Source organism: Salvelinus fontinalis, chromosome 3, assembly GCF_029448725.1.
Source record: "Salvelinus fontinalis isolate EN_2023a chromosome 3, ASM2944872v1, whole genome shotgun sequence".
Lineage (NCBI taxonomy): Eukaryota > Metazoa > Chordata > Actinopteri > Salmoniformes > Salmonidae > Salvelinus > Salvelinus fontinalis.
In genome coordinates, this window is record NC_074667.1 from 56,545,980 (window position 1) to 56,571,336 (window position 25,357).

Below are 25,357 nucleotides of genomic sequence, written 5' to 3' on the forward strand. Positions count from 1 at the left end.
TAAAAAATAAAAATTAAAAAAAAATGATTGAGGGTTCAAAATGTTAAAACAGTGTCGGGATTGTAGTTCACATGAGCCAGTTGTGGATGAAGCTGACAGATGAAAACTGTAGGGAGAAGAAGAATCCCGTTTAGTGTTTTTAAGACCTAGGCCAAAGCTAGAGCAAGCTAAACTGGCAGTGGCTATTTAGTGTACCATATAGCATGTGGGGTATATATCAAACAGTAGATAAAAATAGTAGTCAAACCAGCCAGCAGTAAAAAGCACTAAAAGCAGGCCTTCATTTGCATAAAAACAAGTGCACGAAAGTTGCAAACAATGACGTGTCAATTAACAACTACATGTAGCATCAAGAAAACTGATCAATTAATCAAAATGGCTGTTTTACTTGGACAATTAGCGTTAGCGGCCAAAATGCTACACAAAACAAATGTTCTTATTGAGTTTCCTTCCTCAATGTGATAACATTGTGTACTCACATTTTCATTGACACACACACTTTCTTGGATTGTTTTGGAGAGTTTAATCTGAGCGTTTGGTGTGCTCTTAACTGTCTGAGTTTGTGAATGACCCAAATCCCAGGGAGGCACCTGCAAACTTGCCTAGTTTTATACTTTACCATAGAGTTTGCTAGAGGGCACACCTGCCACAAATTCCCTCTCTCCACCTCCATGCCTCAGCCTGGGGGAACAGTACAGCAGCACAATGATTGAAGTTCACATTTTGCGTTTAATATAAACATTTGTCTTCTGATATGAAGGTATGAAAAAATAAATGTGGAATTTCTAAAAAAACTTGCTCCCTAGGTCCTATTCAGACTTGAGATAAGTTGAAACATGAAACAATTTTTTTGTAAAAATGTTATTGAGTTCATGTTGTCTACTTATCTCAAGTCTGAACCAGGCCCCATATACTCAGTGTAACAAGGGTGGTTTAGCACAACTGTTTAGTCCTGAAGACTGGCTGTGGACTAAGGAAGTGTTTTGACAAGCAGGAGACCCGGATTCACGTCCACCTTCTCACATGAATAACATTGATGAAGGCCCACTTTAGATTAGATTAGATTAAACTTTATTGTCATTGAACAAGTACAAGTACAGTACAACAAAATCCAGTTAGCATCTGACCAGAAGTGCAAATAAAAGAGTACAAAAAATGTACATGTGAAACAATTAAGTACAATGTATGTTATTAAGTGGGATGTATAAATGTGCAATGAAGGCAAATGGCAAGTACAAATTGCAAGTCTAAATGTGCAATGAAGGCAAATTGAAAGTGCAAAGAGGCATGCGAGTGAAATGCAGGGAGAGCAGCAATGAGGTTACCGAGGTAGACATGTACATGTACAACTGAATTATGTCCTTAATCAGGTTTTGCAAAGCAATGTCAGAGTCCAGTAGTGCCATGAAGAGTGCAAAGAGAGTAGTGCAACAAGGTTCCTGAGAGGCAGTACTAAGCGGTGGGCGGGTGGATATGGATAGTACCGTATCACAGAGTTCAGCAGGGTTAAAGTAGCTGGAAAGAAACTGTTCTTGAGCCTTCTAGTGCGGGAATGTAGAAACCTGTACCGCCTGCCTGATGGTAGGAGGGAAAACAGTTTGTGGCATGGATGTGGCAAGCAGTTTGTGGCATCATCACTTCCTGATCGTGGGGGTGAGTGCAACAGGTCATTCAGGCTTGATGCGGTCGACTACTTCCGCACTGGCACAATGGTTGCGGTCTTAAAGCACGTGGGGACAACCGCCTGGGCCAGTGACAGGTTGAAAATGTCAGTGAAGACCTTGTCCAGCTGCCCAGCACATGCTCTGAGCACACGACCGGGGATGCCATCAGGACCAGCAGCCTTGCATGCATTCACCCTGCTCAGTGCAGAAAACTCATCTGCGATCGATAGTCTGAGGGGGAGGTCGTCTTGGGGGAGCTCAGCTTTGATGGCTGGATCTTTGCTGTCCCTGTCAAAGTAAGCATAGAGCCTGTTTAACTCGATGGAGCGATGGAGACTGGCTGTGGGGTAGGGTTTTTTGGCCAGTAGTCTGTGATGGCTTGGATGTCCTGCCACATGCTTCGAGGGTCGGAGTTGTTGTTGAAGTGCTCCTCAATCCACAGTTTGTGGTAATGTTTAGCCATCTTGATGCCCTTTTTCAGGTTGGCCCTGGATGATCTGTAGGCTTCCGCATCGCCAGATCTGAAAGCAGCGTTGCGTGCCTTCAGCAGTAGTCGGACCTCTCTGTTCATCCAAGGCTTCTGGTTGGGAAAGGTCTTTATTAGTTTATGGGTGATGACATTGTTGATGCAGATGTTGATGTAATCCAGAATGGAAGAAGCATATGTTTCAATGTCCGTATGGGAGTCAAGGGTGGCCTGAGTGGCAACCAATCTCTAGTCTGTGTGTTAAAACTGGTGCTGGTGCCACACGTGTTTAATGAGGGGTAATAATGAGGGGTAAATACTTGGGGAGTAGGAAGAGTGAAAGGTGATCAGACTGTCCCGCGTGGGGAGGGGAATGGTTTTGTAAGCCTCCGAAATGTTTGTATACACGTGGTCTAGTGTATTGTCTCCTCCAGTGGGGCAGGAGACATTTTGGTGGAATTTGGGAAACAGTTTTCATATGTTCAGATTTGAGTGGTAACTTTACATGTTACCTCATGCTACCTCTGCTATAACATACATAACCCTAAACATTTTGATTGTAACATTATTTATAATCTCACAAAGTTGCCTGTAATTAGTGCCAAAGTCTACTCTAGGAAAAATATTACAATCCCAGTGTCTTCTTTAAAATGTGTAAAAATTCAAACGGATCACTAGAAAAAGCTCAAACCAAGTTTATTCACCCACTGGGTCATACAGCTGCAAAGACAGCATGATTACACAATTGCATATATTTATAACCTCCTACTCCTTACACATCTAGATAGCCAATACATCTCTGTTGCTAGGCAGGAACTTAATTGGTTCCTCTCACTGGTGTAGTCATGGCCCTGCCTGATGCTAGAACCTTTGTGGGTGTGGAAGTGTATGTGTGTGAGATAGGACTGTAGTAGGAGGGTCGTTGTGGTGGGCCCCTCTGGCCCCCCTCCCAAGGGTTTCTTTTCACGTCATCTGTTGACTTGACCTCAAGCCGAATTCCTCGCTCCTCCCTAGTCCCACAGCTGGCCTGCCTTATCGGAGACTAACTATTACCCTTCACCTCCCTCCTTAGAAACATGGAACAGAATATGAACTTCCTGCACTTCCCCTTGTCTCGCTCAGTAACTTTCCATAAACCAAGTTCCTATCCACCCTTCATTGACACCAACATATATATTCCTTATACATGTAAGGTAATCAATAAGTCCTAGTATGGTAACATGAATAAGTATATTTCAAGCTAGAATCCAACAGTCCCTCGTTTTTGAATAGTAGCTCCATACTGTTCAACATTATATAAACTTTGAAATGAATACATGATTAATATTCTCAGTTGATTTGTATGTTTACACCTCAGAGACGTATGGCCTCTGACTATGTAATCTGCTTCCATGGCATAAAGCCCTGGCCTCAAATTTATAATCACACTATACATACTCTATCTGCCATTACCTCTCCTGTTGTACAACTGATAATGCCATTTCAGCTGGAGCTTTTCACTTTCTCCTCCTTCTTTGGGTTCCTAAGAGAGTGATAGCAAAAGAAAAAAAAAAGAAACACAAAATATGACAAGTATTAATAATGTGTTAAGCTATGCATAATCATATATGGCAAAAACCGAAGTTTAACATGACGATTCCCACTCTCCCTTAGCCTGACTCTAGACCTTTGGGATACTGTACCCAAGAAGGCAAAGATATGCTGGCGCTTGACACAATTGCTTTTTTAAACTCTACAAACAATTGTTCACAATATTAACTCCACTCTAATTTCTCGCGAGGACACCTCTTCCCTTTTCTCAATTCTGTAAAGCTATTTCAGAATAAGATGGAATAAAGTGAAATTAACGAAATTAAAACCCCTAAGGTTTTCTGAGCTTGCGAGAAGTGTTTGGCCGTGCCAATTTTAATTTGTTACCTTTTAGAATCCATTGCCCTGGCATTTAGCAAAAATGATCTAAACTCAAAATTGGTTCTACCCCAGCTACCATAAAGAATGAGCCCGGTATTATTACTGGACCTATTGTAAACAGCATGGCTAGTAATTGCATAGCTTTACATTCTGTCCCTGTTACCCCACTAAATGTAATACTTTTTCCTGTCGCAAATTTAGCCAATTTGACGACCGCACAGATGCCAAATACCCCTATGCGTTACTCCCAACTCCAGACACTTTCAGGAGTGCTTGCTGTTGCTCACTAGTCAGTGAAGAAAATGTCTGCACAGCTGCACTTACCCCGGAATGAGCCGGTGCAGAGGCTCCAATTTCCTCTATATTAAAGTGATAGTTCGAAATGTTGGCAATGAAGACCGTTATTTACTTTCCCAGAGTCGGATGAATAAGAACTGCTAGCATGCTAACTGTTCCTGCAGATTTCCAGTCATTGAGCTAAGTTTCATTGGCCATGTTCTGTTATAATGTCCACCCGGCACAGCCAGAAGAGGACTGGCCCCCCCTCATAGCCTGGTTCCTCTCTAGGTTTCTTCCTAGGTTTTGGCCTTTCTAGGGAGTTTTTCCCAGCCACCGTGCTTCTACACCTGCATTGCTTACTGTTTGGGGTTTTAGGCTGGGTTTCTGTACAGCACTTCGAGATATTAGCTGATGTACGAAGGGCTTTATAAAATAAACTTGATTTGATTTGATGATTTTAAGTTTCAAGTAAAAAGTCATATTGCAACCTATTGCATATTGTTGTGATACGTGTGTTGTTTGCTCTTTAACCTGTTCATTCATTTGCTTTGCGACTGTGATATATAGGCCTTAAGGCTGAGACAATAAGAAGACACAGTGACAGAATAAGTTCAACCACACCTTTGTTTTATCATACAACTGGATGTCAACCTCTGTCCGGTGAAGTCCACAAAGCGCTGCCTCCACTATTCTAGCACCAATCAACGTAAGCTAAATATGATGTGGCTGTCCATGGTTCTGGTTTCTGTGTGCGTGTGTGTGTGTGTGTGTGTGTGTGTGTGTGTGTGTGTGTGTGTGTGTGTGTGTGTGTGTGTGTGTGTGTGTGTGTGTGTGTGTGTGTGTGTGTGTGTGTGTGTGCGTTCACGTTCATGCAAGTAGAAAAACATGTTTACTCACCCTACTTGTAGAGAAACGCCAATGCCATCCTCCTCTCTTTCATGTTGACAAAACGGTCTATCACTTAGTCATACAGTGCACTTTTAGTTTTGTTGTTGTCCTAGGCTACCTTGCTAAAATGCTTGCTCGCTAGCCTAACTTTCATTCATGGGCAACGTTAGCTAGTTAACATTAGCCTTCTACATCTAGCTACATATTGAACTTACATCCTCTCAGGCCAGGGGCACAACAATGTATGAATTAATGGTTGGATCAGAATCGCCGTTATAATCATTGGCCAGTACGGAGAATTAAATACAACCACAAGTCCAATTCCCTATCCATGACTAATTTTGGAAAGTGACAATTTTAGCTAGCTAGCCACAAAAATTCGCTCAATGCGATTTGATTAGAGTGATGCCAAAATTCAAGCTGGCTTCCCTTGACACTTTTGAGTGTGCCAGGACCATTCACAATTGAGCTCAACTCAGTTTAGCTCAACGCTGACTGGCAAATTTTTTATACTTTTTCTATCAAGGGAGGCCAAATGCTTGCTGGCTTCCCTTGCAATCAATGCTACGGGCGGCAACAATGTCATACTCATTTGGACCAGACATCATCAAATAGATGGCTTACACATAGAGAGACAGAGGGGCGCAGTTTCACTCGGTTGGATGCTTTCTCCTGTGAGAGATACATTCAGCCTCTTGCGAATTCAAGGAAAATTATGAAACAGAGAGACGAAAGATAAATTGGTCAATTTTTGGGGGGAAGCCTGGCTTCCCTTGGCAGCCATGATTACACGCCACTGTGCACATATCCAACGAATTGCCATTACTGTGTTGTTGATGATTCCTTATACATTACTAATTGTGCATTTTTATTGTTTCTCTCTTGTTAAATCCACATCTTTATAACTACATGTATCAAGGCACAAGGCGATACCCAGATGCAGACACAGGAGGCAGATGGTTGGAGACTTACAATGTTTAATAATCCAAAGGGAATAGGCAAGAGAATGGTCGTGGACAGGCAAAAAGGTCAAAACCAGATCAGAGTCCAGGAGGTACAGAGTGACAGACAGGCTTGTGGTCAAGGCAGGCAGAATGGTCGGGCAGGCGGGTACAGAGTCCAGAAACAGGCAAGGGTCAAAACCGGGAGGACTAGAAAAAGGAGTACGGGAAAAACACACTGGTTGACTTGACTAAACATACAAGATGAACTGGCAGAGAAAGACAGGAAACACAGGGATAAATACACTGGGGAAAATAAGCCACACCTGGAGGGGGTGGAGACAATCACAGGAACAGGTGAAAGAACAGGGCGTGACAGCATGTTTAGAACTATTCCCACCATTCTTCTGGCTACTATTGGTATTAACGTGTTCACAGTGAATGATCGGCTTGCATCGTCTTTTGAACCAAAGACACAGGGACTAGGGTCGCATTCCCAGTGCATAATGTACATAGTATTCTACACAGATTGTCTGTCCTGAAGGGCATCAAAGAATGAAGCACTGTCATCAGTTCAAGGTCATTTATATGAATGTGGCAGAGCTGTGGGAACCACAATCTTTTATTTCTCTTCCCTCGTATAACTGCTCCCCACCCTGTGAGTGACGCCTCTGTAGTCACTACCTTCCTCAATGACACTAGCCCTAGGGGAGTGCCAGAGAAAAAGATTGAGGGTTTCCTCCAGTCAATAAAACTCCAGATTCACTTTTCCTGATTTGTTATGTGTTTGTTTTGGGTGGCTGCCATATGTGAAAAGGAAATGGCTGTTAAAGACATTCTGTCCTAAAGGCTGCGAGGGAGGATGATAGTGTGAGGCCTTGGCAGTGGTATAGCTGTATTGTTCAGTCAGACCACGTAGCCAGTCCTGGCAGCTTATCAGAAGTCTCTCTCTCAATCGCTCTCTCTCCTGTCTCCTCCTACCACTTCATGTCATACACGAGATACTAGAGACACACATGTTTTTAAAATGTGTTTTACTGTCAGTACATTGTGTGTTTTACATGCCCTGTGTCTACTGGCAAATAATGACTAGACCACAAATGTTTCAGTGTATATTCCCTAGTCTCCAACAGATAGAATATAATAGGTCTTCTTCGGCCACAAAATCCAACCCTTGGGTTGTACTAGAAGTTTAAATAGAAGAAAAAGGAAAATATTGTTGGACATGTTACTCATCATTCCTCCTTCTGATCAGGTGCACTTCATGGTCTCTTTTTCCCTACAGGTGTACACTCTGCCATACACACCAGACTCTGCTGAAGCCTGTCGCAACAACGCAGTTGAATACTATAACACACCTACAAACCTGTGCTGCAGCAAGTGTGCTCCTGGTAAGGGATGACCGTCAACATGAATTAAACTGTTTCCGTACATAATATGAAAGTCAGGATTTCAGGGATAGAAAGATGTACAGGTACTGAGATGATTACTGTAAGTTATGCATTGTTATAAACTGTGGTTCGAGCCCTGAATGCTGATTGGCTGACATCCGTGGTATATCAGACAGTATGCCATGTGTATGACAAAACATTTATTTTTACTGCTCTAATTACGTTGGTAACCAGTTTATAATAGCAATAAGGCACCTCGGGGGTTGCACGTTGCGTCATGCCTAAGAATAGCCCTTAGCGGTGGTATATTGGCCATATACCACACCCTCCTCGTGCCTTATTGCTTAAATGTCATGACAGGGACACGCCTGAAGAATGAATGCAGCACTACCTCAGACACAGTGTGTGAACCATGTCCCAGTGGCCAATACAGTGGGACCTTCAATTACTTCACAAAATGCTTCAGATGTCCCAAGTGTTCAGAAGGTGGGTGGATTATATTGCAGTAAATTATTGGTCATGTTATATACAGTGCCTTCAGAAAGTATTCATACATTTCAACAAACATGAATGACATCGCATTTGCTCAGACACACGTTCCCAACGTATCCATACCCAATGTTGTTTCCCATGCCTGTAAGACTCTGCCCCATATGACTTCAGAATGTTATGTAGTTTCCCATGCCTGTAAGACTCTGCCGCATATGACTTCAGAATGTTATGTTGTTTCCCATGCCTGTAAGACTCTGCCCCATATGACTTCAGAATGTTATGTAGTTTCCCATGCCTGTAAGACTCTGCCGCATATGACTTCAGAATGTTATGTTGTTTCCCATGCCTGTAAGACTCTGCCCCATATGACTTCAGAATGTTATGTAGTTTCCCATGCCTGTAAGACTCTGCCCCATATGACTTCAGAATGTTATGTAGTTTCCCATGCCTGTAAGACTCTGCCCCATATGACTTCAGAATGTTATGTAGTTTCCCATGCCTGTAAGACTCTGCCCCATATGACTTCAGAATGTTATGTAGTTTCCCATGCCTGTAAGACTCTGCCCCATATGACTTCAGAATGTTATGTAGTTTCCCATGCCTTTAAGACTCTGCCCCATATGACTTCAGAATGTTATGTAGTTTCCCATGCCTGTAAGACTCTGCCACATATGACTTCAGAATGTTATGTAGTTTCCCATGCCTGTAAGACTCTGCCCCATATGACTTCAGAATGTTACGTAGTTTCCCATGCCTGTAAGACTCTGCCCCATATGACTTCAGAATGTTATGTAGTTTCCCATGCCTGTAAGACTCTGCCGCATATGACTTCAGAATGTTATGTTGTTTCCCATGCCTGTAAGACTCTGCCCCATATGACTTCAGAATGTTATGTAGTTTCCCATGCCTGTAAGACTCTGCCGCATATGACTTCAGAATGTTATGTAGTTTCCCATGACTGTAAGACTCTGCCCCATATGACTTCAGAATGTTATGTAGTTTCCCATGTCTGTAAGACTCTGCCCCATATGACTTCAGAATGTTATGTAGTTTCCCATGTCTGTAAGACTCTGCCGCATATGACTTCAGAATGTTATGTTGTTTCCCATGCCTGTAAGACTCTGCCCCATATGACTTCAGAATGTTATGTAGTTTCCCATGTCTGTAAGACTCTGCCGCATATGACTTCAGAATGTTATGTAGTTTCCCATGCCTGTAAGACTCTGCCCCATATGACTTCAGAATGTTATGTAGTTTCCCATGTCTGTAAGACTCTGCCCCATATGACTTCAGAATGTTATGTAGTTTCCCATGTCTGTAAGACTCTGCCGCATATGACTTCAGAATGTTATGTAGTTTCCCATGCCTGTAAGACTCTGCCCCATATGACTTCAGAATGTTATGTTGTTTCCCATGCCTGTAAGACTCTGCCACATATGACTTCAGAATGTTATGTTGTTTCTGTCTGTAGCCAGATTCTTTTCATTATTTAAAAAATAAAGCATTTGATTCACTAATATATCTTGATTAGATAAGTATTCAACATGTCAATACATGTTAGAATCACATTTGGGAGCGATTACAGCTGTGAGTCTTTTTGGGTAACCCACTGGGCACAGACTTTTCCATGTTAGGTCAAATTAATTCCATCGAAATGACGTGGAAACAACATTGATTCAATCAGTGTGTACCAGTGGGAAGTTGCTAAGAGTTCTGCACACCTGGTTTGTACAATATCTGTCCATTATTATTTTTTCAACTCTTCAAGCTCTTTCAAGTTGGTTGTTAAACATTGCTGGACAACCATTTTCAAGTCCTGCCATTGATTTTCAAGCTGATTTAAGTCAAAACTGTAACTAAGCCACTCGAGAACATTCGAAGTAACCAATCACATCATCTGTTGGAGACAGACAGGTTGAGTGGCAAATGAAGTGAGCCCCTTGCCTCCATAAATGGAGCCACTCGCCCACCAACTGGTCATTCTCGCCTATTTTCGTTGTGGAAGTGACAGCTTTCACAAAAGCTCTCCTCAGCATGACTACATTTCTGGTTTCCTACTGAACCGTTCTCAAGCGAACAGTGTGATTAATGCAGCCAAACGTCGTACTTCAGCCCCTGTATTGTGGAGTAACTTCAGCCCCTGTATTGTGGAGTAACTTCAGCTCCTGTATTGTGGAGTAACTTCAGCCACTGTATTGTGGAGTAACTTCAGCCCCTGTATTGTGGAGTAACTTCAGCCCCTGTATTGTGGAGTAACTTCAACCCCTGTATTGTGGAGTAACTTCAGCCCCTGTATTGTGGAGTAACTTCAGCTCCTGTATTGTGGAGTAACTTCAGCCACTGTATTGTGGAGTAACTTCAGCCCCTGTATTGTGGAGTAACTTCAGCCCCTGTATTGTGGAGTAACTTCAGCTCCTGTATTGTGGAGTAACTTCAGCCACTGTATTGTGGAGTAACTTCAGCCCCTGTATTGTGGAGTAACTTCAGCCCCTGTATTGTGGAGTAACTTCAGCCCCTGTATTGTGGAGTAACTTCAGCCCCTGTATTGTGGAGTAACTTCAGCCCCTGTATTGTGGAGTAACTTCAGCTCCTGTATTGTGGAGTAAATTCAGCCCCTGTATTGTGGAGTAACTTCAGCCCCTGTATTGTGGAGTAACTTCAGCTCCTGTATTGTGGAGTAACTTCAGCTCCTGTATTGTGGAGTAACTTCAGCCCCTGTATTGTGGAGTAACTTCAGCCCCTGTATTGTGGAGTAACTTCAGCCCCTGTATTGTGGAGTAACTTCAGCCCCTGTATTGTGGAGTAACTTCAGCTCCTTTATTGTGGAGTAACTTCAGCTCCTGTATTGTGGAGTAACTTCAGCCCCTGTATTGTGGAGTAACTTCAGCCCCTGTATTGTGGAGTAACTTCAGCCCCTGTATTGTGGAGTAACTTCAGCCCCTGTATTGTGGAGTAACTTCAGCCCCTGTATTGTGGAGTAACTTCAGACCCTGTATTGTGGAGTAACTTCAGCCCCTGTATTGTGGAGTAACTTCAGCCCCTGTATTGTGGAGTAACGTCAGCTCCTGTATTGTGGAGTAACCATCCAAAGTGTAATTAATAACTTCACCATGCTCAAAGGGATATTCAATGTCTGCTTTTTTTTTTTACCCATCTACCAATAGGTGCCCTTCTTTGCTGGGCATTGGAAAACCTCCCTGGTCTTTGAGGTTGAATCTGTTCTTAAAATTCACTACCTGACTGAGGGACCTTACAAATAATTGTATGTGTGGGGTACAGATATGGGGTAGTCATTCAGAAATCATGTTAACCACTATTATTGCACACAGAGGGAGTCCATGCAACTTATTATATGACTTGTTAAGCACAAAGGGGTTGAATACTTATTTACTCAAAACATTTCACGTTTATTTTTGATTAATTAGTAAAAATCTCTGTATACTTTCTGAAGGCACTGTAACAGTGATTTAGATTTGTTGTATTTATTCCTTAGGATTACGTTTTGTGTGTGTGTGTGTGTGTGTGTGTGCTTGTGTGTGTGTTGATACATCTAATCTGTAATGAGCATCTTATTTATTTATGTGAGAAGACAAAGGCCTGCAGTATGCCCAGAATTGCTCCAGCACCACCAAAACCCAGTGTATGTGCCAGACTGGGATGTTCTGCATAATGGAACAACACCCAAACTGTAAGGAGTGTGTCAGTTATACACACTGCCAGCCTGGCCATGGTGTTGCCATAGAAGGTACTATTGCTAGACAGGAGTTCGGCCTGACCGTATTTCTCACAAATTCAACATGTTTCTGTCCTCATTGAAAATTATACTGAAAGTTGAAAGTTTGAATATGACTGTTCACTGTAAATGTGTTTGTGTTGGTGAATGTTTCAGGGACAACATATTCAGATGTGAACTGTGCACCATGCCCTGATGGAACCTTCTCTGACCAGCACTCCTACACCCAGACTTGCCAGCACCACACAGAGTAAGTGACACACACACCCACACACACACACACACACACACACACACACACACACACACACACACACACACACACACACACACACACACACACACACACACACACACACACACACACACACACATATATATTAACTTTATTATGATAACAATGACACTGTATCCTCAGCTGTGTGTCGCAGAGAAGGGGTGTACTGACTTATGGTAACACCACCTCAAATTCGGTGTGTGGACCTAAGGTTAGACCACCGACCAGCCCATCGACCACAATTCCGACCTCTGGTACAGGGCATACCACACCTAGTCTACAGAGCCTGCATACAGAGGGCAAATCACCAGGCTTTGACCTTCGTATAGGTAAATATAGGCAGCTAAATACAGATGTAGGATCTTAAATTGAGAAAGTTTGCTACAGCAAGAAAATAATCCTGCAGCAAGAGGAAATGTGAATTATTATGTGGATTACAATTAATGGAAATATTTTGTAGGGGAATTTTCAGCAAATAAAGAGTGATCAAATTAAGATTCTACAACTGTACAGCAGTCCATGTGTCAGAGATATGAAGTTGTTGGACCACACTCAGGATTTTTACATTTCTTTGCTTCCTTATCTCCTATGTGTGGATACCGCTTTGTTGTACCTCTGCTCCTGTGTCTATTAGTTTCAGGTGTTATCGGAGGTGTTATCGGAGGTATTATCCTGCTGCTGATCATAGGCACAATCATTTACAAGAAAGGTAAAGCATTAGAGACTAAGCACTTGATTAGGGTAATAACAATATAATTGACCGACTGTAAGGATAGATATGCGTATACCAATATTTGAGTGTAGGTTTACTATGTTCTCTTACAGTCTTCACAGGGTCCAGGCCTGTATCTTCTACAGAAGATAGAAATGGAAATTGGGAGGCCATTAAAGTGAGTTTTTTTGTTGCCATTTGACCTAAGTAAAGCATATGTTGGAGACAAGAACATTTCAACAGCTTCAACTCAATCTTAAACATATCACATATCTCTCTCTCTCTCTCTCTCTCTCTCTCTCTCTCTCTCTCTCTCTCTCTCTCTCTCTCTCTCTCTCTCTCTCTCTCTCTCTCTCCCTCTCTCCCTCTCTCTCTCTCTCTCTCTCTCTCTCTCTCTCTCTCTCTCTCTCTCTCTCTCTCTCTCTCTCTCTCTCTCTCTCTCTCTCTCTCAGTTTGATAGTGCCAGACCAATGGTTCTTCAGAACAGTTCATTCATCCACAGCTATCGGGAACAGCAGCAATGTTTGCTGGGAAAGGGAAACTGCAGCAATCCCAGTCAGGCAGAGAACCAGCAGGATACTAGAAGGACCTGGGTGTCAGGGTGCTCCAACAGCCTGGACGGCCTGTCAATAGGCCCCCTCCAGTCCACTCCTCCACAGCCCAGCACCCAGCCTAGCCCTCAACCCACCAGCCCCCAGCCTACCAGTCCCCTGCCATCTAGTCCCCTAGTTAATGTCAACATCACTGTTAACTACCCTGTGACCATAGGAAATGGGTCATGCTCCAAACCTACCAGCACCCACATAGACTCATCCCAGGCGGACCCTGAGCTCCCTCTATCAAGGGAGGAGGAGGTGTATGTCAACATGCCACAGCAAGAGGGCGGAAAAGAGGCACTTACGGCAATACAGGAGAGTGGAAATTATGTTTGAGGACTGGCAGCAGATAGTACAGCACCAGACAATAGATTTTGTTTCAATTATGTTTTTTCACACTGGTTGTTGTCTCTGTTTTTATATGAATGCTACTACTGTTGCTGACTGAATTGGTGACGAGAGACTGCACAGAATGACTGTTCATGTGTCTTAGGCATGGACTTGTCATAATGTGCTGTGCTGGAAAGCCTTGAGCACCTGATTAGATTGTCAATGACTGTTCAAATAATGATTGATATGTGAATAATGTATGTAATTACTGTGAATGTTGTAAATATACACTGAAAAAATAGGAAATCAGTCAATTGGAATAAATAAATGAATTGGGCCTTAATCTATGGATTTCATGACTGGGCAGGGGCACAACCATGGGTGGGCATGGGATGGCATAGGCCCACCGACTTGGGAGCCAGGCCCAGCCAATCAGGATGAGTTTTCCCACACAAAATGTCACACCCTGATCTGTTTCACCTGTCTTTGTGCTTGTCTCAACCCCCCCCAGGTGTCGCCCATCTTCCCCATTGTCCCCAGTGTATTTATACCTGTGTTCTCTGTTTGTCTGTTGCCAGTTCGTCTTGTCAAGCTTACCAGCATATTTTTCCGTGCTCCTCTTTTTCCTAGTCTCTGCTTTCTATCCCTCCCACTTCCGACCTGTTTTGCCTACCCTGACACTGAGCCCGCCTGCCTGATCATTCAGCCTGCCCTGACCTCGAGCCTGCCTGCCTCCCTGTACCTTTTGGACTCTGACCTGGTTAATGAACATCTGCCTGTCCTCGGCCTGCCTATTGCCTGCCCCTTGTATTTTAATAAATATCAGAGACTCAAACCATCTGCCTCCTGTGTCTGCATCTGGGTCTCGCCCTGTGTCGTTATACAAAAGGGCTTTATTACAGACAGAAATACTCCTCAGTTCCATCAGCTGTCCGGGTGGCTGGTCTCAGACGATCCCGCAGGTAAAGATGCCGGATGTGGAGGTCCTGGGCTGGCGTGGTTACACGTGGTGTGCGGTTGTGAGGCCGGTTGGACGTACTGACAACTTCTCTATAACGATACTGGAGGTGGCTTATGGTAGAGAAATTAACATTACATTCTCTGGCAACAGTTCTGTTGGACATTCCTGCAGTCAGCATGCCAATTGCTCGCTCCCTCAAAACTTGAGACATCTGTGGCATTGTGTTGTGTGACAAAATTGCACATTTTAGGTGGCCTTTTATTGTCCACAGCAAAAGGTGCACCTGTGTAGTCAAATCTAATTTTATTTCTCACATTTGCCTAATACAACAGGTGTAGACCTTACAGTGAAATGCTTCCTTAAGCCCTTAACTCAATTTTCTTAAAACTGCATTGTTGGTAAATAAGAAAATATTTACTAAATAAACTAAAGTTTAAAAAAAAGAATCCCACAATAAAATAACAATAATGAGGCTATATAGAGAGGGTACCGGTACTGAGTCAATGTGCGGGGTTACAGGTTAGTTGAGGTCATTTGTACATGTAGATAGGGGTAGAGTGACTACGCACTGATAATAAACAGCAAGTAGCAGCAGGTTAAAAACAAAGGGTGGGGTCAATGCAAATAGTCCAGGTGGCCATTTGATGAACTGTTCAGCAGTCTTATGACTTGGGGGTAGAAGCTGTTAAGAAGCCTTTTGGACCTAGACCTGGCGCTCCGTTACTGCTTGCCGTGTGGTAGCAGAGAGAACAGTCTTTGACTTGGGTGACTGGAGTCTTTGACCATTTTTTGGGCCTTCCGCTGACACGCCTAGGGGTCTGAAAGTATTCAGACCCCTTGACTTTCTCCACATTTTGTTACGTTAAAACCTTATTTTAAAATTGATTAAATAAATAAAAAATCCTCAGCAATCTACACACAATACCCCATAATGACAAAGCAAAAACTTTTGACTTGAAATTGAGCTCAGGTGCATCCTGATTCCATTGATTATCCTTAAGATGTTTCTACAAATTGATTGGAGTCCACCTGTGGTAAATTCAAATTGATTGGACAAGATTTGGAAAGGCACAAACCTGTCGATATAAGGTCCGACAGTGCATGTCAGAGCAAAAACCAAGCCATGGGGTCAAAGGAATTATCCACAGAGCTCTGACACAGGATTGTGTCAGGGCACAGATCTGGGGAAGGGTACCAAAAAATTCTGCAGCGTTGAAGGTCCCCAAGAACACAGTGGCCTCCATCATTCTAAAATGGAAAAAGTTTGGAACCACCAAGACTCTTCCTAGATCTGGTCACTCGGCCAAACTGAGCAATCGGGGGAGAAGGACCTTGGTCAGGGAGGTGACCAAGAACCCGATGGTCACTCTGACAGAGCTTTACAGTTCCTCTGTGGAGATGGGAAAACCTTCCAGAAGGACAACCATCTCTGCAGCACTCCACCAATCAGGCTTTCCTTGGCCAGATGGTAGACACTCCTCAGTAAAAGGCACATGACAGCCCGCTTAGAGTTTGCCAAAAGGCACCTAAAGACTCTCAGACCATGAGAAACAAGATTCTCTGGTCTGATGAAACCAAGATTGAACTCTTTGACCTGAATGCCTACAGTGAAGCATGGTGGTGGCAACATCATGCAGTGTGGATGTTTTTCAGACTAGTCAGGATCGAGGCACCATTCCTACAGTGAAGCATGGTGGTGGCAGCATCATGCTGTGGGGATGTTTTTCAGCGGCAGGGATTGGGAGACTAGTCAGGATCAAGGGAAAGATGAACAGAGCAAAGTACAGAGAGATCCTTGATGAAAACCTGCTCCAAAGCGCTCTGGACCTCAGACTGGGGCGAAGGTTCGCCTACCAACAGGACAACAACCCTAAGCACAAAGCCAAGATAGCGCAGAAGTGACTTCGGGAAGAGTCTCTCAATGTCCTTGAGTGGCCCAGAGCCTGGACTTGAACCCGATCGAACATCTCTGGAGAGACCTGAAAATAGCTGTACAGTGATACTCCCCATCCAACCTGACAGAGCTTGAGAGGATCTGCAGAGAATAATGGGAGTAACTCCCCAAATACAGGTGCGCTAAACCTGTGGCGTCATACCCAAGAAGACGCGAGGTTGTAATCGCTGCCAAAGGTGCTTCAACAAAGTACTGAGTAAAGGGTCTGAATACTTATGTTAGTATGATATTTCAGTTATTTTATTTTTAATACATTAGAAAATAATTATATAAACGTGTTTTTGCTTTGTCATTATGAGGTATTGTGTATAGATTTAATCAGTTTTAGCATCAGGCTGTAACGTAACAAAATCTGGAAAAAGTCATGGGGCTGAATATTTTCCGAAGGCACTGTTTACATAAGTATTCAGAATACTTTCTGAATGCACTGTAGGTCCTGGAAGCTTGGCCCCAATGATGTACTGGGCCGTACGTACTACCCTCTGTCGCGCCTTATGATCGGATGCCAAGCAGTTACCACTCCAGGCAGTGATGCAACCAGTCAGGATGCTCTCGATGGTGCAGCTGTAGAACTTTTTGAAGGTCTGGGGACCCATGCCAAATCTCCGACCTCCTCCCTATAGGCGGTCTTATCGTTGTCGGTAATCAGGTCTACCACAGTTGTGTCGTCAGCAAACTTAATGATGGTGTTTTAGTCATGAACAGGGAGTGCAGGAGGGGACTGAGCACGCACCCCTGAGGGGCCCCATGTTGAGGATCAGTGTGTTGCCTACCCTTACCACCTGGGGGCGGCCCGTCAGGAAGTCCAGGATCCATTTGCAGAGGGAGGTGTTTAGTCCCAGGGTCCTTAGCTTAGTGATGAGCTTTATGGGCACTATGGTGTTGAACAATGAGCTGGAGTTAATGAACAGCATTCTAACATCGGTGTTCCTTTTGTCCAGGTGGAAAAGGGCAGTGTGGAGTGCAATTGAGATTGCTTCATCTGTGGATTTGTTGGTGCGATTTACGAATTGCAGTGGGTCTAGGGTTTCTGTGATAATGGTGTTGATGTGAGCCATGACCAGCCTTTCAAAACACTTAATGGCTTCCGATGGGAGTGCTACAGGGTGGTAGTCATTTAGGCAGATTACCTTCGCTTTCTTGGACACAAGAACTATGGAGGTCTGCTTAAAACATGTAGGTATTACAGACTGTGACAGGTTGAAAATGTCAGTGAAGACACTTGCCAGTTGGTCTGTTTTTGCTCTAAGTACACGTCCTGGTAATTCGTCTGGCGCCGCGGCCTTGTGAATGTTGACCTGTTTAAATTTCTTGCTCACATCGGCTACGGAGAGCGTGATCACAAAGTTGTCAGGAACAGCTGGTGATCTTATGCATGCTTCAATGTTGCTTGCCTCAAAGCGAGCATAAAAGTCATTTAGCCTGTCTGCTAGGCTTGCGTCACTGGGTAGCTCGCGGCTGGGTTTCCCTTTGTAGTCCGTAATAGTTTTCAAGCCCTGCCACATCCGACGAGCGTCAGAGCCGGTGTAATAGGATTCAATCGTCGTCCTGTATTGACGCTTTGCCTGTTCGATGGTTCGTCTCAGGGCATAGCAGGATTTCTTGTAAGCTTCCGGGTTAGAGTCCCGCTCCTTGAAAGCGGCAGCTCTGGCCTTTAGCTCAGTGCGAATGTTGCCTGTAATCCATGGCTAATGGTTGGGGTATGTACGTACGGTCACTGTGGGGACAACGTCCTCGATGCACTTATTGATAAAGCCAGTGACTGATGTGGTGTACTCCTCAATGCCATCGGAAGAATCCCGGAACATGTTCCAGTCTGTGATAACAAAACAGTCGTGTAGTTTAGGATCTGCTTCATCTGACCACTTTTTTATAGACCGAGTCACTGGTGCTTCCTGCTTTCATTTTTGCTTTGAAGCAGGAATTAGGAGGATAGAGTTGTGGTCGGATTTACCAAATGAAGGGCGAGGGAGAGCTTTGTACGCGTCTCTGTGTGTGGATTACAGGTGTTCTAGAATTTCTTTCCCTCTGGTTGCACATTTAACATGTTGATGGAAATTTGGTAGAACTGATTTAAGTTTCCTTGCATTAAAGTCTCCGTCCACTAGGAGCGCCGCCTCTGGGTGATTGGTTTCCTGTTTGCTTATTTCCTTATACAGCTGACTGAGTGCGGTGTTAGTGCCAGCATCTGTCTGTGATAAACAGCCACGAAAAGTATAGCTGAAAACTCTCTAGGCAAGTAGTGTGGCCTGCAATTTATCACAATATACTCTACTTGCCAAAGAACACATAAGCAACCTGCCTAAATGACTTGGTAATGGCTCACATCAACACCATTATCCCAGAAACCCTAGACCCACTCCAATTTGCATACCGCCCAAACAGATCCACAGATGATGCCATCTCTATTGCACTCCACACTGCCCTTTCCCTCCTGGACAAAAGGAACACTTATGTGAGAATGTTATCCATTGACTACAGCTCAGTGTTCAACACCATAGTACCCTCAAAGCTCATCACTAAGCTAAGGATCCTGGGACTAAACACCTCCCTCTGCAACTGGATCCTGGACTTCCTGACGGGCCGCCCCCAGGTGGTGAGGGTAGGTAGCAACACATCTGCCACGCTGATCCTCAACACTGGAGCTCCCCAGGGGTGCGTGCTCAGTCCCCTACTGTACTCCCTGTTCACCTACGACTGCATGGCCATGCACGACTCCAGCACCATCATTAAGTTGCAGACGACACAACAGTGGTAGGCCTGATTACCGACAATGACGAGACAGCCTATAGGGGGGAGCTCAGAGACCTGGCCGGGTGGTGCCAGAATAACAACATATCCCTCAACGTAACCAAGACTAAGGAGATGATTGTGGACTACAGGAAAAGGAGGCCTGAGCACTCCACCATTCTCATCGACAGGGCTGTAGAGGAGCAGGTTGAGAGCTTCAAGTTCCTTGGTGTCCACATCAACAACAAAGTAGAATGGTCCAAACACACCAAGACAGTCGTGAAGAGGGCACGACAAAGCCTATTCCCCCTCAGGAAACTAAAAAGATTTGGCATGGGTCCTGAGATCCTCAAAAGGTTCTACAGCTGCAACATTGAGAGCACCTGACTGGTTGCATCACTGCCTGGTACGACAATTGCTCGGCCTCTGACCGCAAGGACATCTACACCAGGCGGTGCCAGAGGAAGAACCTAAAAATTGTCAAAGACCCCAGCCACCCTAGTCATAGACTGTTCTCTCTACTACCGCATGGCAAGCGGTACTGGAGTGCCAAGTCTAGGACAAAAAGGCTTCTCAACGGTTTTTACCCCAAGCCATAAGACTCCTGAACATGTAATCAAATGGCTACCTGGACTATTTGCATTGTGTGCCCCCCCAACCCTTATTTTTACGCTGATGCTACTCTCTGTTTATCATATATGCATAGTCACTTTAACTATACATTCATGTACATACAACCTCAACTGCGCCACCCGGGAGGTCATACTACCTCAATCAGCCTGACTAACCGGTGTCTGTATGTAGCCTCGCTAATTTTATAGCCTCGCTACTGTATATAGCCTGTCTTTTTACTGTTGTTTTATTTCTTTACTTACCTATTGTTCACCTATTACCTATTACTTTTTTTGTTGTTGGAGTGAGGGTTTTAGACCGATGACAATATCTGGGAGATCCGTTTGACGTCCCGATGAATATCATAGATGTTTTGGATAAGGTTGCGTCAGTGAAGATAACAAGAAGTGGGCTTATTTATTTATTTTTTGTGTTTCCAAGGAGCAGAGGGAGAGTGCAATGCAACCAAAAAGGATATCGGATTGGAATGTGTTGCGTGTGAATCTGCGTAGCAAAGCGCCTATCAAGTTGGTTGTCTTTGGAGTTGCGCTAAGTGAGTACAAAGGATGTAACTGAAGAAGTATGATGAACAAAAATATAAACGCAACATGTAAAGTACTGGTCTCATGTTTCATCAGCACGAAAAGCCTATTTCTCTCAAATTTTGTGCAGAAATGTGTTTACATCTCTGTTAGTGAGCATTTTATCTCTTGTCAAGACAATCCATCCACCTGACAGGTGTGGCATATCAAGAAGCTGATTAAACAGCATGATCATTACACAGGTGCACCTTGTGCTAGGGACAATAAAAGGCCACCCTAAAGTGTGCAGTTTTGTCACGGTGCCAAAGATGTCTCAAGTTTTGAGGGAGAGTGCAATTGGCATGCTGACTGCAGGAATGTCCACCAGAGGTGTTGCCAGAGAAATTAATGTTAATTTCTCTACCATAAGCTGCCTCCAATGTCATTTTAGAGAATTTGTCAGTACATCCAACCGGCCTCACAACTGCAGACCATGTGTAGCCATGCCAGCCCAGGACCTCCACATCCGGCTTCTTCACCTGCGGGATCGTCTGAGACCAGCCACCTGGAAGGCTGATGAAACTGTGGGTTTGCACTACCAAAGAATTTCTTCACAAACTTTCAGAAACCGTCTCAAGGAATCTCATCTGTGCGCTCATCGTCCTCACCAGGGTCTTGACCTTCGATTGCCACTGGCACACTGGATAATTGTGCTCTTTACGGATCAATCCCGGTTTCAACTGTACTGGTCAGATGGCAGAAAGCATGTATGGTGTTGTGTGGGTGAGCAGTTTGCTGATGTCAACGTTGTGAACAGAGTTCCCCATGGTGGCAGTGGGGTTATTTTTTGCATAAGCTATGGACAAAAAACACAATTGCATTTTATTGATGGCAATTTGAATGCACAGAGATCCCATGACAAGATCCTGAGGCACATTGTCGTGCCATTCATCCGCCACCATCACCTCATGTTTCAGCATGATAATGCACGACCCCATGTCTCAAGAATCTGTACACAATTCCTGGAAGATGTCCCAGTTCTTCCATGGCCTGCATACTCACCAGACATGTCACCCATTGAGCATGTTTCGGATGCTCTGGATCGACGTGTACGACAGCGTGTTCCAGTTCCCGCCAATATCCAGCAACTTCGCACAGCCATTGAAGAGTAGTGGGACAACATTCCACAGGCCACAATCAACAGCCTGAGCAACGAAGGAGATGTGGTGCGCTGTGTGATGCAAATGGTGGTCACACCAAATACTGACTGGTTTTCTGATCCATGCCCCTACCTTTTTTTAAGGTATCTGTGACCAACAGATGCATATCTGTATTCCCAGTCATGTGAAATCCATAGTTTAGGATCTAATTTATTTATTTCAATTGACTGATTCCTTATATGAACTGTAACTCTTTGAAATTGTTGCATGTTGCGTTTTTATTTTTGTTCAGTGTAGCTAGCTAGCTAGTACACAGTGTCCTTCACCCCGCCTGTTGAACATCTGCCTTCGCCGCGATTAAAGCGGGAAAGCAGTGCTTGTCAAGAGGGGGTGAAGGACAGTCTACTAGCTAGCTACTGATCCCGCCTGCTGTGTACCAGAGTCCTTGCTAGCTAGCACCCAGTGTCCTTTGCTAATACCTGCTGAACACCTGCCCTTCTTCCGTGGGGTTTATCGGCAATTGGCATCCTATGTTATAGTTCATCCTATGCAGCCCAGCCTCCCGGCTATGTACCGGAGTCGTAGCTTAAAAATGTACCAATAGAAGTGTAAAGACGGGTTCCTTTGTGCCGCAATTGCACCCTTCTCTGCTGACAGCGTTCCCCAACCAAAACCCTTAGTAGTGTTTGAAAAAAGTGAATGTTTCTGGTTTACACAGATACGGTATTATCAACCTAACTTCCATTTCCGCCGAAATCCCCCTGCATCTTTCAACTCCACTAGGGAAACACTCTTTTCACGCCACTTTGATAGCGAAGTGACTTTTTCATCGCAGTTTAGGAGAATTAATGTAGCAGGTTGGGAGACTAAGGTTAAGGATAGGAAAAGAGTTAGGGTTAGCGAAAATGCTCTGCTAACCTTTCTTGATATCAAGTAAAAACCTATGTATGCTTGCCAGTGGTCCGTGGCCATTTATTTTGCATCGGGGACAACAGTTGTTGACAACTGTAGCATTGTAGCTAAGCCTAACCCTTTTCCTAACCTTAATCTCAGTCTCTTAACCTGCCACACTAATTCACCAAACCTGCCACGCTAATTCACCTAACCTGCCACGCTAATTCACCTAACCTGCCACAATAGTTATCCTAACCTGCTATGTAAACAAGTAATCTGTGACGAGAGACCCTCAGTCTCATAACACCGGAACTGACCAATGGCAGGTAACAGTGGCTGTTCCCTGATAACAGTGATAGGAGAAAACTGAGGATGGGTCAACAACATTGTAGTTACTCTACAAAACTAACCTAATTGACAGAGTGAAAAGACGGAAGCCTGCACAGAATAAAAATATTCCAAAACATGCATCCTGTTTGCATAAGGCAGTAAAGTAAAACTGCAAAATATGTGGCCAATAAATTAACTCTTTGTCCTGAATACAAAGCGTTGTTTGGGGCAAATCCAACACAACACATCACTAAGTACCACTCATCATATTTTCAAGCATGGTGGTGGCTGCATCATGTTATGGGTATGCTCGTCATCAGCAAGAACTAGGGAGTTTTTAGGATACAAAAATTGGATAGAGCTAAGCACATGCAAAATCCTAGAGGAAAGCCTGTTTCAGACACTGGGAGACAAATTAATCTTTCAGCAGGACAATAACCAAAAAAACAAGGCCAAATATACACTGGAGTTGCTTACCAAGGCAACATTGAATGTTCCTGAGTGGCCTAGTTACAGTTTTGACTCAAATCAGCTTGAAAATCTATAGCAAGACTTGAAAATGGCTGCCTAGCAATGATCAACAACCACCTTGACAAAGGTTGAAGAATTCTTTAAAGAATAATGTGCAAATATTGTACAATCCAGGTGTGCAAAGCTCTGAGAGACTTAACCAGAAAGACTCACATCTGTAATCTCTGCCAAAGGTGCTTCTATACAGTATTGACTCGGGGGTGTGAATACTGCTGTTAAATTAGATATTTCTGTAATTTATTTTCAATAAATAAAAAATGTCTAAAAACACGTTTTCACTTTGTCATTATGGGGTATTGTGTGTAAATGAGTGAGAGAGAAAAAATATATTCAATCCATTTTGAATTAAGGCAACCATTTTTTTTGGAATAAGTCAAGGGGCATGAATACTTTCTGAAGACACTGTAGATAACATTAGTTTGGGTTAGGTTGCTTGCTACCTAGCAACCTTGCTAGCTAGCTAACTGTCTATGTATTGAGTGCCTTTCCTAGCCACCGTACTTCTACACCTGCATTGCTTGCTGTTTGGGGTTTTAGGCTGGGTTTCTGTACAGCACTTTGAGATATAAGCTGATGTAAGAAGGGCTATATAAATAAATTTGATTTGAAATTTGATTTATACAGTTACTGTTAGCTAGCTAGAGCTGTCTAGCTAACGTTAGTGATTACATTACCTTCAATAATGCCTGGGTATAAAAGTAATGTTAATCCAGACTAAAAATTCAATGGTGTAGCTAATGTTACCTAGCTAGCTAACTTGCACGATATGGAGGACAGTTTTAAAGTAGGCTAACATTATGTGGTGGAGTGAGTTTGTCCTTGGGAAAATTGTAGGTTGGAAATTAACGTTAATTAAGGCACAAAACATTAGCTGCTAGCTGACCTGTAGGTACACATTTTAATTAAGACAAATGCAGATTATGTAACATTATAGGCACCAAAGATGTTAACAAAATTAGTAGCTAATACATAAAAGACAATAAATACAAATGCATTCATTATGGCCTGGGGGATAAGGCTCCACAAGGAGCCAACTAGTGACTGGCTATGACTTGGCCTCAATCGAATCCTAGAGCTGACAAGGTAAAAATCTGTCGTTCTGCCCCTGAACAAGCAGTTAACCCACTGTTCCTAGGCCGTCATTGAAAATAAGAATTTGTTCTTAACTGACTTGCCTAGTTAAATAAAGGTAAAATAATAAAAAGAAGAAAAAAAAGAAGAAAAAAAAAAGTTACTGGCCTGAAAGATTATGGTCTTGTTGAGTTTGAACCTGTTAGTTTTGTGGATTTTGTTGTTACTGTATGTCATTTGGCAATGTGGTGCTTCCTGAGTTTGGAGTAGATGTCGGTGATGAGTGTGATGATTAGTGTGTAATGGTGGTTGTCAATGCCAATTTGGGTTTCAGTAATATGTTGCTTTAACATAAAGATGATGGGGGGCGGCAAGTAGCTTAGCGGTTAGGGCGTTGGGCAAGTAATCAAAAGTTCATTGGTTTGAATCCCCGAGCTGACTAGGGGATAAATCTGCTGATGTGCCCTTGAACAAGGCACCTATTAGCGCGTTCATCTGTGGTGGTGGCGACAGTGACCAGGCCAGGCTCGTTGGTAAAGGGAGACTCTACTTTCTTGTCCCCAGTGGCTGGTGTCATTGCTCTATCGGAGGCCACACGGACGAAGTCAGTGGAGTCCTGGCCGACCACATTGCCTGTTATCCTTGCCTTCACCCCACACCTTGCAAGAAGGCGGCAGAATGCAGCCTGGAACTTCCCTGTGTTCGGGTTGTTTTTCCAGCCTCCTGTAAAGACAGATGATGGTGTCAGCCTGAGACAAGGCAAGGTAGTTCAAAACTTACCGGATCTCCTCACTGCATTGAAGAACAGCTCCAGATGGTCTTGGCTGAATGTATATGTGAGGACATACTTCTGTAGTTGCAGGAGAGCAGGGAGGATCCTGATGAGGGAATCTATGTTGACCACCCATTCGGT

General features: G+C 43.7%; 1 protein-coding gene across 1 annotated transcript in view; it reads left to right on the plus strand.

Moving 5' to 3' along the window:
* The window catches only part of LOC129851158 (tumor necrosis factor receptor superfamily member 1B-like), a 29,979-nt gene extending 15,464 nt beyond the window's left edge, over positions 1 to 14,515 (plus strand). The window contains exons 2-9 of the mRNA XM_055917499.1: positions 7,435 to 7,540; positions 7,901 to 8,026; positions 11,622 to 11,777; positions 11,922 to 12,015; positions 12,184 to 12,371; positions 12,677 to 12,751; positions 12,868 to 12,932; positions 13,207 to 14,515. Coding sequence (XP_055773474.1) covers positions 7,435 to 7,540; positions 7,901 to 8,026; positions 11,622 to 11,777; positions 11,922 to 12,015; positions 12,184 to 12,371; positions 12,677 to 12,751; positions 12,868 to 12,932; positions 13,207 to 13,686 — 1,290 coding nt within the window. The 3' untranslated portion in view covers positions 13,687 to 14,515. The remainder of the gene's footprint in view (positions 1 to 7,434; positions 7,541 to 7,900; positions 8,027 to 11,621; positions 11,778 to 11,921; positions 12,016 to 12,183; positions 12,372 to 12,676; positions 12,752 to 12,867; positions 12,933 to 13,206) is intronic.
* Positions 14,516 to 25,357: the final 10,842 nt, after the last annotated feature.